The sequence below is a fragment of the Gavialis gangeticus genome, unplaced genomic scaffold (assembly GCF_001723915.1).
Source record: "Gavialis gangeticus isolate Ggan-Ray unplaced genomic scaffold, GavGan_comp1, whole genome shotgun sequence".
In the NCBI taxonomy this organism is placed as follows: Eukaryota; Metazoa; Chordata; order Crocodylia; family Gavialidae; genus Gavialis; species Gavialis gangeticus.
In genome coordinates this window covers 148259479-148274129 of record NW_017729025.1, presented here as the reverse complement: position 1 = coordinate 148274129, position 14651 = coordinate 148259479, and the positions used below count along the sequence as shown (strand labels likewise).

The 14651-nt window shown below is 47.9% G+C and overlaps 1 protein-coding gene across 1 annotated transcript in view; it reads left to right on the top strand.

Annotated features, from left to right (window-relative positions):
• The window catches only part of LOC109299179, a 20837-nt gene extending 12062 nt beyond the window's left edge, over window positions 1-8775 (top strand). Inside the window, exons 2-5 of the mRNA XM_019519743.1 lie at window positions 1235-1333; window positions 3580-3669; window positions 5375-5559; window positions 5769-8775. Coding sequence (XP_019375288.1) covers window positions 1237-1333; window positions 3580-3669; window positions 5375-5559; window positions 5769-6626 — 1230 coding nt within the window. The 5' untranslated portion in view covers window positions 1235-1236 and the 3' untranslated portion in view covers window positions 6627-8775. The remainder of the gene's footprint in view (window positions 1-1234; window positions 1334-3579; window positions 3670-5374; window positions 5560-5768) is intronic.
• The last annotated feature ends 5876 nt before the right edge of the window (window positions 8776-14651 follow it).

The window sequence follows — 14651 nt, the reverse complement described above, 5'->3', positions numbered from 1 at the left end:
CCAGATCTTGAGGCTGGCTCAGAAAACATAAGGCTCCCTTGCCCCTCCCCCTCAAATAAACCCTCTAATGATGATCATCAGGGGATGCACCCTGCTCCAGGTGTTGCCCTCGCCTCGGAGCAGCTGGACTTGTGCACCCTTCTTTTAAACTTCCTCCTCATTTTAACCACCGTTTCAATAACAGGAGGCTTCTTCATCTTCTAGTACTTACCTGGCAGGGGAAATACTATGACCACCAGGGTGGTTTTCCTAGTTGCACCCAGGGCTAACCACTTTTCTGGCACGGGTTAGTACCTGTGGACATAATGTATGGTAAATGTCCCGCTTGCTGCTCTAGTGGAAGATCTTGGCTTTATGCCCACTTCATGGAAAGGGGGGACTCCTCCCTAACTTGCTCCTGCAGCCATATGGCTGAGGGCAAGCGAAACTCAGGGGCATCTGAACCCCAAGCCTCTGGGCTTGGCCCTGCACATAGGATGCCTGCCAAAGGATTTGGGAACATCTGGAGTGGAGGATGTTTGCCAGTAGTAGGGCCACTTGCTTATGGTTCTGGACTGACTCACGGATTTGGACTTGATTTGGCTGAGTTGGATTGGAACACGAAAAATTCTCCTCCTCTTCTAGTGTCAGGCTCAGGGCCATGGATGATGTTTGAAGGGGTGGATTGGGCCTGGTGTGAGCCAGCAGAATGAACTATGGGTCCATCCCTCCTTGTGCCTAAACGCCAGTCCCATGGTGGCAAAATGCAAGGGGAGCCAAAGTTGATTCCCTGTTTGGGATCAGATTCCTAGAGGTGTGCAACTTTTTAGGCACTGATCTCTTTCAAGGAGGAGTAGAGTTGTCTTCACCAGAAACTTCCAACTCACCAGAGAGAAAAGGTGGCCAGACTCTGTTCACTCACCCTTTCAGCATCCACCCTCTGCCGCTGTGGGGCACAGGATACTGGGCCACAGAATACTCTGACCCAGTAAATGGCAGCTCTTATGTTCTTGTGCTGTTATGTTCCTGGCTTCCAAAAACTTAGGTGTTTTAGATCTGGGAGGGATTCATACCTGGTTTCCAATTTTGCTAGCATCCTTTTTACACATGGCTTCAATTCATTCCCTTAGAAGAAAACCTCGCATTGGGTCTGTGGATGGGTAGCCTGGTTCTTCTGCCTTTTAGCCTAGATCTTCCACTGTGAAAGACAGGCAGTCAGGCTGCATGTCTCAGCCTCTTATTTCTTGTGTTTCAGGCATGAGCACCATGGAGTCACTAGAGGAGCCGTTCAGGGATCTGTTTACTTGCAAGCTTCCAGACAAAAAGTATAACCCAAAGAAGAATGGGGTAACAGGTGAGTGAGAGAGAGGAAGCAGGTTTCAGACCCAGTCGTGTGATTATGGCTGCTTTTGTTTCAGTGTGGAAGCAGGGTTGTGTGAATTCAGTGTCGTGTATCTCGGCACAGAATTACCTTATACCATGTAGATATAGGCGACTAGTAGGGGGTGCATGTGGCCCCCGATGGGGCCAGTGCCTCCCAGACCGCCGACACTGATGCTGCCGGTAGGGCTGGTGCCCCCCCCCGACAGGGCCACCACCGTTGGCGGCTTCTGCAGGTGCCCCCCAGGTTCAGGAGGCACCCGTCACTCATGGATGTAGATGTGTGACTCATGTAGATGTGAGGCAGTTCAATCTATACTTAACTTGAAGTACCATGATTAGTCCCATGGACTTTGGCGGCATTACTCAGGGCAGTAAAAGTAACCACAAAAGCAGAAACGTGGCATAAGTGTGTGCAGGTAGGAGGCTACCGCAGTGTAAATGGATTAGCATGACTCTGGAATGGGGAGGCAGGGTCCTGGATCCTGGCCTTACAGAAGGTCTGAGCACTTTTTGCTGATGTCAGTGGGTGCTGTAACTGCTCAATGCCTAAAAAAATCAGTTCCTTGATATGTAGGTAGATGCCTAAGTTTAATGTAGGGACATCACACCATTAGACAGTTTTGGCGTTAGTGTTATAACTGGTTGGGAGCTTCCAATTTGGATATAGTAAGGAGTATTCCTTATATCCACAAGAGCCAGAAAAAGTTATGTTCAGAGCTCTGCCCTGCAGTCCTTGAGGACATTGTTTGCCAGGGGGTTTAGGGCATATGATAAGTTCAAGATTTGGCTTTACAGGGAAGGTGCTCTCCTCAGAGTTGCCTAGGACTACTTGGCTTCTGTGTTCTGCCCACATGTAACTTCCAACACGTGTGACTTCTGTGACAGCAGCGGGAGACATGGCCATATGGTGGTACGACTGTTAAAGCTCAGAACAGCTATGGGGACACCAATGGGGCACTTTTCTTTAAGACCACACTGGTGCTCCTATCTTGGTATGCCCAGGCCCAGCAGGGATGAAATGCATCATACCTGATGTCTGTGATCTGTTGCTGTTCTGAGCCCTTGAAATATTAGGTATAAAGGGATCTGCCATGGATGGAGTGGAAGTTATGTTTCCTGGCCTCAGGAGAAGCACTAAGATTGTCTGAAAAGCCATGCTGGTGGCAGAGCAGTTAAAGTATCTCAGCTCCAGGAGACATCAATTTGAGGCTTCATGTGGACTTGTGCTGAAGGCCTCTTGTAAATGAGTACCTGGTTGTTCATGGTGGTGAGTCAGAGGCAGATGTATTGCCAGCCTCTTCACTCCCTTGTGTGTGCTACTGATGGCAGAAGCCATGTGCCTTACCCATACTAGTACCAGGCTTGGCACGCCTCTGACCTTGATTGTGTTTCTAAAATGGTTGAGTGGGGAGTTGAGGTAGAAACTGGCAATGGCTTAAATGTCTGCTTTGGGAAAGGGACTCCAGAACAAACAAGCATTGCTCTAGGGCTTCTGGAACTGTTAAGTTATTGAATAAACTTGATACAAGCCTGATTATCTTAAGGTCTCTCTGAGTAGGGAAATGGTATGTCTGCTTCTTGAAGAATTGACTCAACAAGTTCTGTTATTGTGTGCCTTCGGTTTCCTAAGCCATACTCAGGGTGGAGATAGGGTGCCAAGCCATCACTAGCTAGAGCAGTCGTTCTGAACCTTTTTAGACTTCAGGTGCCCCTTGGAAAAGGCTAGCTCTTAGCTTTCACTTGTTCTTTGACTATGGAAAAATAATAAAGCATTTCTTCTGTTGCAAAGAACCCAGAAAGACCACAGCAGGCTGGAATGTTTTTGACACTGTAGATTCCAATTTGAAATCTCTGGGTTTTATCTTCAGCATCATGTGTAGGTGTTTGCACACCGGATGGTGCCAATATTGTGTGGCACCTTGCAGCACCCTTTAAAAGGATCTGGCAGCACCCCAGGGTGCTGTGGCACCTGGTTAAGAAACTCTGAGTTAGAGGCTTCTGCGCTCTGGATTTCAGTGCCAGCCAACAGAGCATTAACTAGCAGCCAGTGGCTTAACATTGTGTCCTCTGCCTGTTTGGATGATGTTTAGTAATAGCAGCCATGATGGGTTGCTTATGAGTAGTTGCCATATGGGTCTGTACTGAAGGATACTTGGCAGTATGCTCTAAAGCTCTGGCTGTGCCCTTCTTGATTTACATTTCCCCTTCTGTTCCCAGGCTTAATTGCAAAACGCCTTCAGAAGACCTTTAAGATGCCCATCTCCTTGCAGCTGTCCTCATCCAAGGCTCTTTCCCAGTGCTGCACAGGTAGGTATGGATGGAAGCATGAAAAGGTTTGCCTTTCAGGATCCCTGTGCAAAGGCTGGGTAGTGGGTTCAGTATTAGGCCATCAGTATTGGGCAATTTCATGGCTGCTGATGTAGAAGGGCCCTTGTTCCTCTTGAGGTGCTATGCAGTGGCATGGTTTCACTGCCCTAATGGTAGCCTTGGTTCTAAAAACTATGCAGAGCTTCTGCCTGTTATTAAATCTGGCTTCTGTAGTTCCATAGGATCTGGGAAAACTGGTATGAAGTAAAAAGATTACCTCTGACAAACAAATGTGATGTGACCTCTTGTTAGCAGGGAAATGACTGGCTTAGGAGTTTCTGGTGGAACCGTGATGAGCTATTGCCCACAATTTAAAGGTGATTGGGGAGGCTTCTGAGGTTAATAATTGACCTGCTACTGCTGTTTATTAATGGTGTGATAAGCCTTGTAGGCTTTGATTTAGTGTGGGTGGAGACAGGCCTGTTGCCTCAGTCTGGACTTCCTACATGTTCTGTTTAGATGCTTTTCTTCTAGAACAAGAGGTTTCTGAAGCAGAGTCTACTTCTTATTCCCAGGCACATACAAGTATCTGCACAAACATGTACAGTCTGGGCTGGGTCTTCAGTACTCCTGTAACAAGATCCAGGTTGTCCCTAGGAATTTCTGAGGGCTCCGCTTCCTGATCCATCAGTCTCTTAAAGTCTCTGTTGGGATCACAGATTGGTACCAGGGAGGAGATGTTAGATGCTTGGTTTTATGATCCAGGCTTCTTAAGGTCATGGACTAGAAAAGCTGTTTCTGTGATGGAGAGGGATTTTTTGTGCTTGCTTTCCAAGGAGCCCTATATTAAAAGAGCTTACCATAAAAGAGGAAAATCCAACTTAGAGAACTAAAATCTGAGCCTAGGGCTATGAGCTAGAAAATTGAGGCTTCTAATCCTGCCTCTGAGTGACACTCTGAACTACTAGCGGTTCCAAAGGCTGCTCCTTCCCTGACTCCCAGCCCTCTTCCCAAATGGAAACAGAAACCTGACTGCATTAGCATAATCAGGTTAGTCACAGTGAGATGGAGGGAATGGGAGGGGGCTTCTACCCTTGTATGTCATCTGTAGCCTGGTTCCCTTCACTTTACCTCCTTTGCTTTGCCTGGGATGGGAAGAGTGAAATTGTTTTCTTGGCTGCACTTACTGCCTTCTCAGTGCTAGAGGCAGAGGAGGCCTGTTGGTACTGTGTTCTGGCTCTTGGAGCCTTTCTAAGGCCTCTGAGACTAGAGATGAATGCTAGTGTTCTCATATACGTAACACCCTGCACAATAACAGCACTAAGTGCTGTGCTCTTTGCAGATCACAGTAGCAGGGAGCCAGCAAACCCAAACTAAAAGACATTCTAGATACAAATGGTCTCATGGGCATAATAGCGAAATATTATGCCCATGTAGAGATGGGGAAACAGCGAGTGCATTGAAAAACAAACTGAAAGGTTTGTCTGTAGCTCTGCTGAGTCCCTTTCTGCCTTCAGCTTCAATGCCCTTCTTATGACTGGGTCCAACTCGTCTCGATGAGTTGCAGTGCACTAACGGCAGCACACTAAGAGGAATTGTCTCCTCCTACAGAATAGGCTCATTAAGATGCTTGGAGCCCTGTCTCTGTACAAGGCAGATATTTATAATGAGAGCTGTGTCTAGGAGGATTATTCTGTTCCTACAGGCTCCTGTCCAAACTTAATGATGAACAGGAATGAAGCACTTGAACAGAGGCCAAGGAATGTGGCCTCTGTGCCCCAGCTGCCTGTCAGGACACCTCGGACGCTCTGCTTGTCGCTCTCATCAGATGGGGATGGACGGTATGACAGCCTGGCATCACGGGACTGGCGGAAGGGTCTGCAGGCTCAGGTGAGGAGTGACTTGGGCCTATTCGTGGCATGTTAGATCTTTGGTGCCAGGGAGGTGGGGCAATTCCCATTATTGGGACTGGTAACATTTGAATCTTTTGGGGCCTTTCATGTAACGTGTTCCTGCTTTGGTGTCCCAGGCCTGCTCAACTCCTGCCCCAGCTGCCACCAGAGGGCTGTTAGTCTCACCAATTACTTCTTGTCTTGCAGATGGAGCAGGCTCACAGTGGAGGGACAGCCAGCAGCACAGGCTCCCTGGAGCGGGCATCCCTCTTCTGTGTCTCTAGGTCCAGTTCCCCAGCGCAGTCTGCCATTCCCAGTCCAGTAGAACAGCTCCCCAAGGCCAAGTCCTCCAGCCAGTTCTTCCTGTTTCCGTCACCATCTTGGAACAACAGTTCTGAGGCAGATTCCAACCCTCTGGCCTTCTCTGGCTCCAAGAAAGCTTGCAGCTATGTCTGGAGGGCGAGTCCAAAATCCACTGTACTTGGCAGCCCGAAGCCAGAAGAACCAGAGTACTTTCACTTTTCAGAGCCTGTCATTGCCAGGGTGATGGACTGCATCTACTTGGGGAACCTTAATGCAGCCTACAGTGGACGGGCACTGTGTAAGAATAATATAGATAGCATCATCGACATGAGCAACCTGCCCAGCGACCGCAGCCTGAGCATCATCCCATGCACATGCAATCGAGGAGGACTTAGGCACAGCTGGTCCCGCCTGAAGGTAGATATCCAAGAACTTCTGGATGGGAAATATCCTGTCCTGACAGAGTCCTGCTTCCAAGACATCAATGAATGCATTGATGCGTCACTGGAGAAGAGGAAGCGAGTTCTGATCCACTGCACGGATGGCTACTCTCTAGCCCCTACATGTGTCATCCAGTACCTGATGGTGAAACACAAAATGAGACTGATGGCAGCCTATGAGTTTGTGAGGGCCAGGTATCCCCTGAACATCCGCGAGTGCCATCAAAACTTGCTGGTGGGTCTGGAAAGGTCCCTGCAGCCTGGTGATGTCGACGTAGAGTGCTTGAAGCAGTCCATGTCCAGGAAGATGGCCTGGACGTAAGAGGACCATCAAGCTAGGGAAATGTTGTATTACCTGTTACTAGCCCTGAAGTGGAACCAAAAAGACATATATAGCTTAAATGTCTTCTCACTTAATGGGATGACAGTAGCTGTGGGATATTGTTAGAGGATACTGCTGGGATGGGTTTCAGAAGCTGTGACCATCCCTGGCAGGACCTCCAGTAGCCATAGTGAGCAGAAGTGGATTGTGAGGAGGGAGATCTCTCAGGGAAACACTTCTCCAGTAATTCTGGATGGGGACAATGTGGGGGATGAAGAGAGCCTTATGGTGAGACCAGTGGGCCTGTGTGCCAATAAGATCCTGAAGTTGGTGCACCTAGCCATGAGGTGATTCTGTAAATCAGACAGAGGTAGCACACAGGTTTGCTTGGTGATCTTGAGTAGACCTTTTTAATGACCATACTCTCTATTCCTCAGGAAATCCTGGTTCTTGCAGAGGGCATCATCCCTGCTCCCAGAGCAAAACCTCCCAACAGGACTAGGCTGGGTGGATACATAGTTCTGGTCAATTAGATGTGCTTCACTTGAAAACAGGCCTCAGTTTTGGTCCTGGAATTGTGTAGGCAGGCAGGCAGGCTTCCCTCAGGCTATGAAAGATGTCGCAAGAGTGTCCTATGGTGCCTCATTGCTCTTACTATATGACCCCAAGTTAAGTGCCTAGAGTGTGTGAAGTGCTTTATGGGACAGGTAGAAGATACAGGCCCTGTCCCCTAAACAGTAGATAAGATAGGATGCAGAAGATGAGGTAATCAGTAGGCTTAGGGGCAGGAGGAGAAGAGTTGCAGCAATAGCAACAGGTGATTTCCTAATGTGTGCCAGTCAGCCTAACTTCCCACTACTCCCAGCAACATCTGCATGTGAATTCCCCAGCACCTGGTTTATCAATGCCATTATCAGACCTACTGGATTGGGCGACAGAGGTGTATCTCTAGGTCTTATCCTGGTTTGAGTCTCAGACTGGTGGAGCCAGGACTGAGATCTTGGAGCCTCTGTCATGTCCACCCTTAATTCCTGTGGTATATCTGTTATTCTGGAGGTGCAGCATACCTTCAGCAGCTCCACAGAAACTAAATGTGGTTCCTAAAAATTCATCTATCCATTTCTTATTAGGTTGGCTTTTGTCTCTTTTGGCAGTTGGTGACTTCACCAGTAACTTGGAGCAAAGCTCCTCTTCTAAAGGACCTGTTCGGAGTTCCCTTATGTTTTCAGCAAGGTTCAACAAGCTTCTCCTTGTTCACACTTTGGCAAGCACTTGCTTTGTTTGGTGGCAGAATTTCTCAGATTTGAACAGTGTTGGTTTCTGATCAGTTGTCTGTTTTATTCTGATGCTTGTTGGATTTCCATCTTGTATTTGGATTCAAGTTTGAGTGTTGTTTCATATATCCAGAGCATCTTAGAGTTCCACCTCATGCTTCAGGGCCATCTTTTTTTAAGGAGGAAACCTGCACGGAGGTTGATGACCTGTGAGGGCCTTCTTTGTCCTCACTGCTAGAGCCCAGATTAGTTAAGTAAGCTTGAGGATATAAATATGGGCTCTCCCTTCCAGCTGCACTTTCTCCCCCAACAAACAGCAGAGGAGGCTCTTCCCTTCTGGCTGCTTCTCCTCCTTCCTGGCCCCTTTTTGAGCAGATAGTCCTATAATAAATAAAACAATATTTGTAGTTTGCAAAAGTTATGGAGGGGTACCTTGAGTCTAAAAAGGTTGAGAATCCCTGATTTAAGACATTGAAGTAATGGGAAAATCTGTTTCTATGACCTCAGTCCTCCTTATCCTTTCAAGCCAATGTTTGAAGATGCAACATGGTAACAAAACTCTCTTTATCTTTTTCATTAAAAGTCTATTCCTATGCTATATACCCAGACTCTTGTATTGCTTTTATGGCTTGGCCAAGATGCAAGGCACTCTTGGCCTGTAGTATACACAGGAATCCTTGAGGTGCTATGGGTGGTGCATAAAAAGTATCCTCCCACAGTGTAGGAATGCATTGGGTTGGCCTGATGTCTGCACGGGACCTGTATGCAGTCAGTTTCTGAAATGGGGTAGTTCTGCACACAGCATGAATGTTCTTAGCTGAAGAAATTGCTATAGAGTCTTTGGAGATGATAATAAAGATTTGTTTATACAGGGAGAATGTGGTTTGTGTGGTTGATGTTAACATCTTTGCTAAGAGCCTGGCTTATGTAAAAGGAAACCATGTGTTTAGAGTTGGTTCTGCTGTTGCTACCTCCTCATTTCTGTCCCTTTTTGTTCCTAAGGGAGTATCACTGCAAACCAGCCTTCTGCAGCTGAGGCAGAAGACTGCCCTAGAGTTCTCCTTGCTTTCCTGGAGATACTGGGATCCTCTATAGTAACCAGGCGACCTTACTTAAGTCTTGTCTGTGCTACCATTTTTCTTCATTTTCCCCACAGTTGCACTGCAGCCAATTAATCTCCAGTGCTGGTAGCCATGCTGGGACATTAGTGCAGAGCAGTGGTTTGCAAACGTTTTTCATTTGCAGACCCCTAAAAAATTTTGCATGGAGGTGCAGACCCTGTTGAATTGTCAGCGTAGGTATTCACATACTTTTGATAGATCACAGTCATCTTTTGCAGATCCCTTAGACCAGGAGTTTTCAACTTTCTTTAACAAGTGTACTCCTTCTGCCTCAAAGTTTCAGCTCATGTACCCGTTTATTTTTTTTGCTTGGTTTTAATGGGGGGGGAGGGAAGATTGAGGGCCCTCGTGGTGAGGGAGGGGGTGGGGCTGGAGCTGGGGCAGGAGCAGAAGAAGGTGCTGCACAGCGGGGGGTGGAGTGTGGGCCAGAGCCACGAGAGCAGTTCGTCCGGGAGGTGAGACGCATACATACACAAACACGCAGATGGAGATGCAGACAGACACATGGAGACGCACACACACAGCAGGTATGTGTTCGAGTCTCACCCCCTGGCTGGTTGTGTGATGCCTGTGCAGCCTGCAGAGGGACACCACAGCCCTCGCCTCCCGAGCCCTGCACCTGGGGGTGGGCGCAGAGAGCAAGCTGAGGTGGGGGGCAGGGAGGCACCACGGTGTGCCGCATGCAGCTGGCAGCACTCTGTGTGCCCCTCCCCACCGGAAGAAGCAAAGTATGGGAACGCACCAGGGAAGATGCCACTGCTGCACCATGGGGTGCACTTTGTCCCCACCCACCTGCACATATCCTCTACAGCCTTTCTAAGTACCCCTGGGGGTACATGTACTCCTGATTTACAACCTTTGCCTCAGACATCATCTGCAAACCCCCGGAGGTCTGCAGACCACAGGTTGAAAACCACTGGCATAGACTGATATAATACAGTGTGATGTAGATTGAAGTCAGGTGTCCCAGCCTGGGGAACATATTCAGCCATTGGTCTCCAGCCTGCTCTGAGCTGAGTAAGACATAGATGGCCTGTCTACACCAAGTGCTTCTCTCACCACTACCGGTGGTGGAGCAGCACAAATGGGAAATGGGATTGGAATAATCCTAGCACAGAAAAGCTGATGACCTAATGGAGGAGTCTGATGCTAGGAAGAAGGGGGACCAGCAGTTAGTGTGCTAACCTCAGTTTAAGACACCTGGGTTCAGTTTCCTGCTCCGCAGTGGGTTTCCTGTTAAGCCTTTGGATAATTTCTACAGGAGTAGGACACCTAAATACTGCTGAGGAGCAGGACCTAGGCCTCACTGTAGCTCCGAGTCCCATCATCCAGCTTCCAGTGCTGCTCTTGGGTCCAGAGCTGACCCACAAGCCACACATGACATGTGCTAGACAGGCCCCACATGCAGGGCCTGGGACATGAGCTGTACATGGTGCCTAGCCTGGCCAGCCCAAGACATGAGCTGTATGTGGTGCCTGCTCTGGGATCCATGCAGCATGATGCACCTACACTGGCCAGTCAGGGACCTGTGTCACCTGTGGTGCCAATCAGCCAGGACTGTGTCTCATACAGCACTTGCCTCTGCTAGTGCAGGACCCCACTGCACATTGTGCCTGCTTCAGTCAGTCCAGGACCTGTGCTGCATATGGCTTCTGCCCTGGACCTGCTAGGGCAGATGCCATGTACAGCCTAGGTCCCAGAGCAGGCACTGTATGTGCTGGATCCAGCATGTGGGGAGTGCAGGGGCCCTATATGGCCTGCAGGGCCAGTCTTGTACCATTCGTCTGGCCTGTGGTCAGTGCCACTCATCCAGCCTGATGAGTTTGACACCTGGGATAAGCAATTTGGATACTACAGTAACAGGCACCAAGTGAAACCTTGGGTAGTTAGAGAAGAGATTCTGCTTCTGGGGAAGGTAATGGAAAACTTCCACAAACTTCAGTGGGACAAGGATTGGCCGGGTGGGAAGAAGCAGCAAGAGGAGCTGATTTAAGATTGTCAGCCATCGCTTATTGCTTCATCAAGACAAAGGGCTTTGATGCCAAAATTGGGAGTAGAAAAGTAAGTCCATTAGAAGACTGGCTTGTACATAGGCCCCATTTCTCTTCTTAAGCATCTTAAGAGAAGTCCAGCAGCCTGTCCATCGTCAACATCCACATACAAGTCAAGACATGATAAATCAAGAAGGTGTTGTTGAAAACTCTGTCTTTCAACAAGATATGTATTCCTTTCACTTCTCTCTGTAAAACAGAGCCAGGCTGAGCTGTGCAGGCTGCTGCAGGTGGTTTGGGAAGGTGCCAGTTATTGCAAGGTTTCAGGAGGGTGCATGACTCACAATGTTCAGCTTGGCTATTAGACCAAAACCATCAGTTCTGCACTTCTCACTCTGATGACTGAGGGCCAATCCCAAGAGAAAGACAGGGTGAGGGGGGAAGTACATCTCAGCACCAATGCTACTGCTTTGCCAGCAGATGGCGCAAAGATGTCACCTTCCTAACATGACCCAGGCAACATGAAAACCACATTTGTCATACATGTCTGTGTTCGTGTGACTGTTGCTGCTTTACTGGCAGGTAGCAGAGTTTGCACGGAGTCCTGGTGTGATATTTTACATTTAAAAGAACAGTAAAGCTAGTAGCCATCCTTAGTGCAAGGTGCATTGCTTGTACAATGGAATGAAGATCAGGTCTCAGGGATAATAATCTCCTGTGTTCCCTGTCTGCCCATGGCCTAGCTCAAATCAGGCCCTGATCCTTAACTGAGGTTCTTAGGTGCTACTGTAATAGGAACAGTAGTAGAGGAAAGAATCTTCCTCTTCTCTGAAAAATGACTTCCCAACCAACGTTTTTTAACAGGGCTACAAGGATGAGCAAGTTTCTTATGTAAGATTAAAGGAACTGCAGCTGGAAAAGAGCAGATAGTATGAAATGAAGCAAAAGAACAACTTTGCAACAGTGTCTTAGTTTAACCAACTGAACACATGGCATGCCTTAAAATCTACCGATGTTAACTCCACTCCATGCTGAAGATGGCCTCCATCTTCTGGAGGAGGCACTGCCAGGATCTCTGTCCTCAACAGCTTCTTCGTGAGACAGAGGCAACTTCCCTGGTTTCTCAATGCTGTTCCTGTCCCATGCTGAGGATAGGCCCCAGGGATCTGAGTACAACTGTATGCTCACCCACTTCTGTGTATGTATACCTGGTGCAAAGTACACCTGGTCATCCTCATAGAGCTAATAATTCTAGACTTTACCCTTCTGCTTACCCAGGCAATTTTCTGGCCAGCAATGACAGGGGTCCATCTCCTTCCCTTCTCATGGTCAGCCGACTTCTGATAAGGTTAATATTGTTTCCATGTATTTCCAAGAGCCCCACAATAGATTTACAGCCCTTGGATGAGATCCTCAGCTGCTACAAATTAGCATTACACTGTTGATTTCAGTGGAGTCTTGCTGATCTTTTTTTTTTCACACCAGCCAAGGGTCTTGTCCTGAATGATAGTGATATGTTACTTATAAAGCCATAAATGTTTCTTGTCTTTCAGCCCCACTCCCACCCATGCCTCAAGATGGTTTCTTGTTTTTCCATTGAAAATGTCCCTTCCAGACTGAAGCATATGCCATTTGCTAATAGGGCAAGATATTTCCCTTAGTAACCATGCAGAAGACTTTCTGTTCCTCTACAGCACAGCAAACATTGGTGACTGTGGCTGTCTTGATGCTGAGAAAGCTTGCAGCAGTGAGCCTGTTGCTGACAGCAAAAGCCCTGTTTATTTTAGTGGTTTGCAGCCCTGAGTCTAATCAACCCTGAAACGGCAGGAAGCCAGGGGAAGCCTAGGTCCGTTAGAGGGTCCGGAAGTGACAGTCTGGCCTAGCTTTGTAATGTTTGCTGGATGAGCTTGGGTGAAGTGCTTAGCATCTGTTTCCCTGCTTGAAAGACTAAGACAGCTCAGACCTTCCTTTGAGAAGTGTCTGGAGAGTGATGGCTAAAATGTGCTAAATGTGGAGGGGTAAACTCCTGGCCCCGTTGTCCTGAGGAGGAGCTTTGTTCTTGACTTCACTAGTAACAGGATTTCACCTCAGTATCTGATCATTTCTGTCCCATCTTTTCGTTAGCCCCACTGCAGTCAAATTCTCCTGCCGTGTTCACTATCATCTCTGAAATGCCTCCAATGAGATGCTTGCAGTAAATTGGCTGGAGAGAAAGCCAGCAATGGCTCCGTCATACTGTGCTGCAAACTGCCCGTCACCATAAGCTGTCAGTAGATGGTCTGCTGCATGGATTGGGTCTCCTTGGACGCCTCTTTATACTGGGTAGGGCTATATATGTCCATATGCAGAGAATATATGAGGGAACTCAGCCTGGTGTTACAAGCAGCCCCACGCACCTTCAGAACAGCTGCAACCCCTTGTGTTCCTTCATTCATGGCATGGTTTGGACCATGGTTTTTTTCCTGGATGACAAAGCTGTAAAGGAAGAGTTGTCTTTTCTTTTCCACCAGCCAAGTGCGGGTCCTGGATGATGCTGATACATTGCTTATAAAGCCATGGACCTCTCTTGCTTTCCAGGCCCTCTCCCACCCATGCTCCACAAGATAGTTTTTCCATTGAAAATGTTAATTCTAGACTGGGGAAAAAGCCATTTGCTACTAGGGCTCCAGTTTGCTTCTAAATGTGCTACTCATATGTCCCTTAGAGGGGGAACTGAAGTGGTGGATTTTGACCATGTGGTGTATAAGTGCAGGTGTGTGACGGCAGAGCAGATAAGTTACCTTACTATGGTTTGAGCCTTGCCCCAAAGCCAAGCCAAAGTCACCTTCCACTGGCCCAGCTGTAAACAGGTACCTGGCTATTCAGGGTTGATGGAGCACCTATTGACACTGGTGTATCTTAACTATGCTAGCCCAATGGGCCTGTAGGCTTGGGCGAACTTCTGATAGTTAAGTTTAAGGAAATATATTAAAGGTGTGGCTTGCTCCCGTTCCTCTCCTCTGCATGCTACAGCAGCCTGGGGCAGAAGAGAATGTGGCAGAAGGGAGTGTGCACAGCACACTTCTTTTTTCAGCTAAAGGGATGTCTACATGATGCTGTGTGGTGCTTCCTAGAGAGGCCTGAGTTAGCTTTAGGGGTTCTTAACCTTTTTTGTGCCATGGACCCCTTTGGCAGTCTGGAGAAGCCTATGGACCCCTTCTCAGAATAATGAGCATCTGTAGACAGGAAGACTGAGATTACGTGTGATCTAGCGGCAGGTCTAATAACTACCGTAATTTCGAAGTAGTGATGAGCGTAAATGATATTTCGAGATATCTGCAACAACTGTAATGTGATATGAAAATATTTGTGATTTCTATTGGTGACAAAGTCACAGGTACTGCTAATACTACTGTGGTTTGTTGCCTACATTCATAATTGAAAGAAATGCTAAATTTCAGTTAGAGGTTAGTGAAAATAAAGATGTAATTTTTTTCCCATCCAAGTTCACGGACCCCCTGAAATGTATCCACAGACCCCTTGGGGGTCCGTGGACCCCAGGTTAAGAACCCCTGACCTAGAGCCACCTTGTCATACTCCCTGCCAGGTGTGTTTGGCCTGAGCATCATTCTTGGTGACCTGGCACAAGTAGGGTCTCAT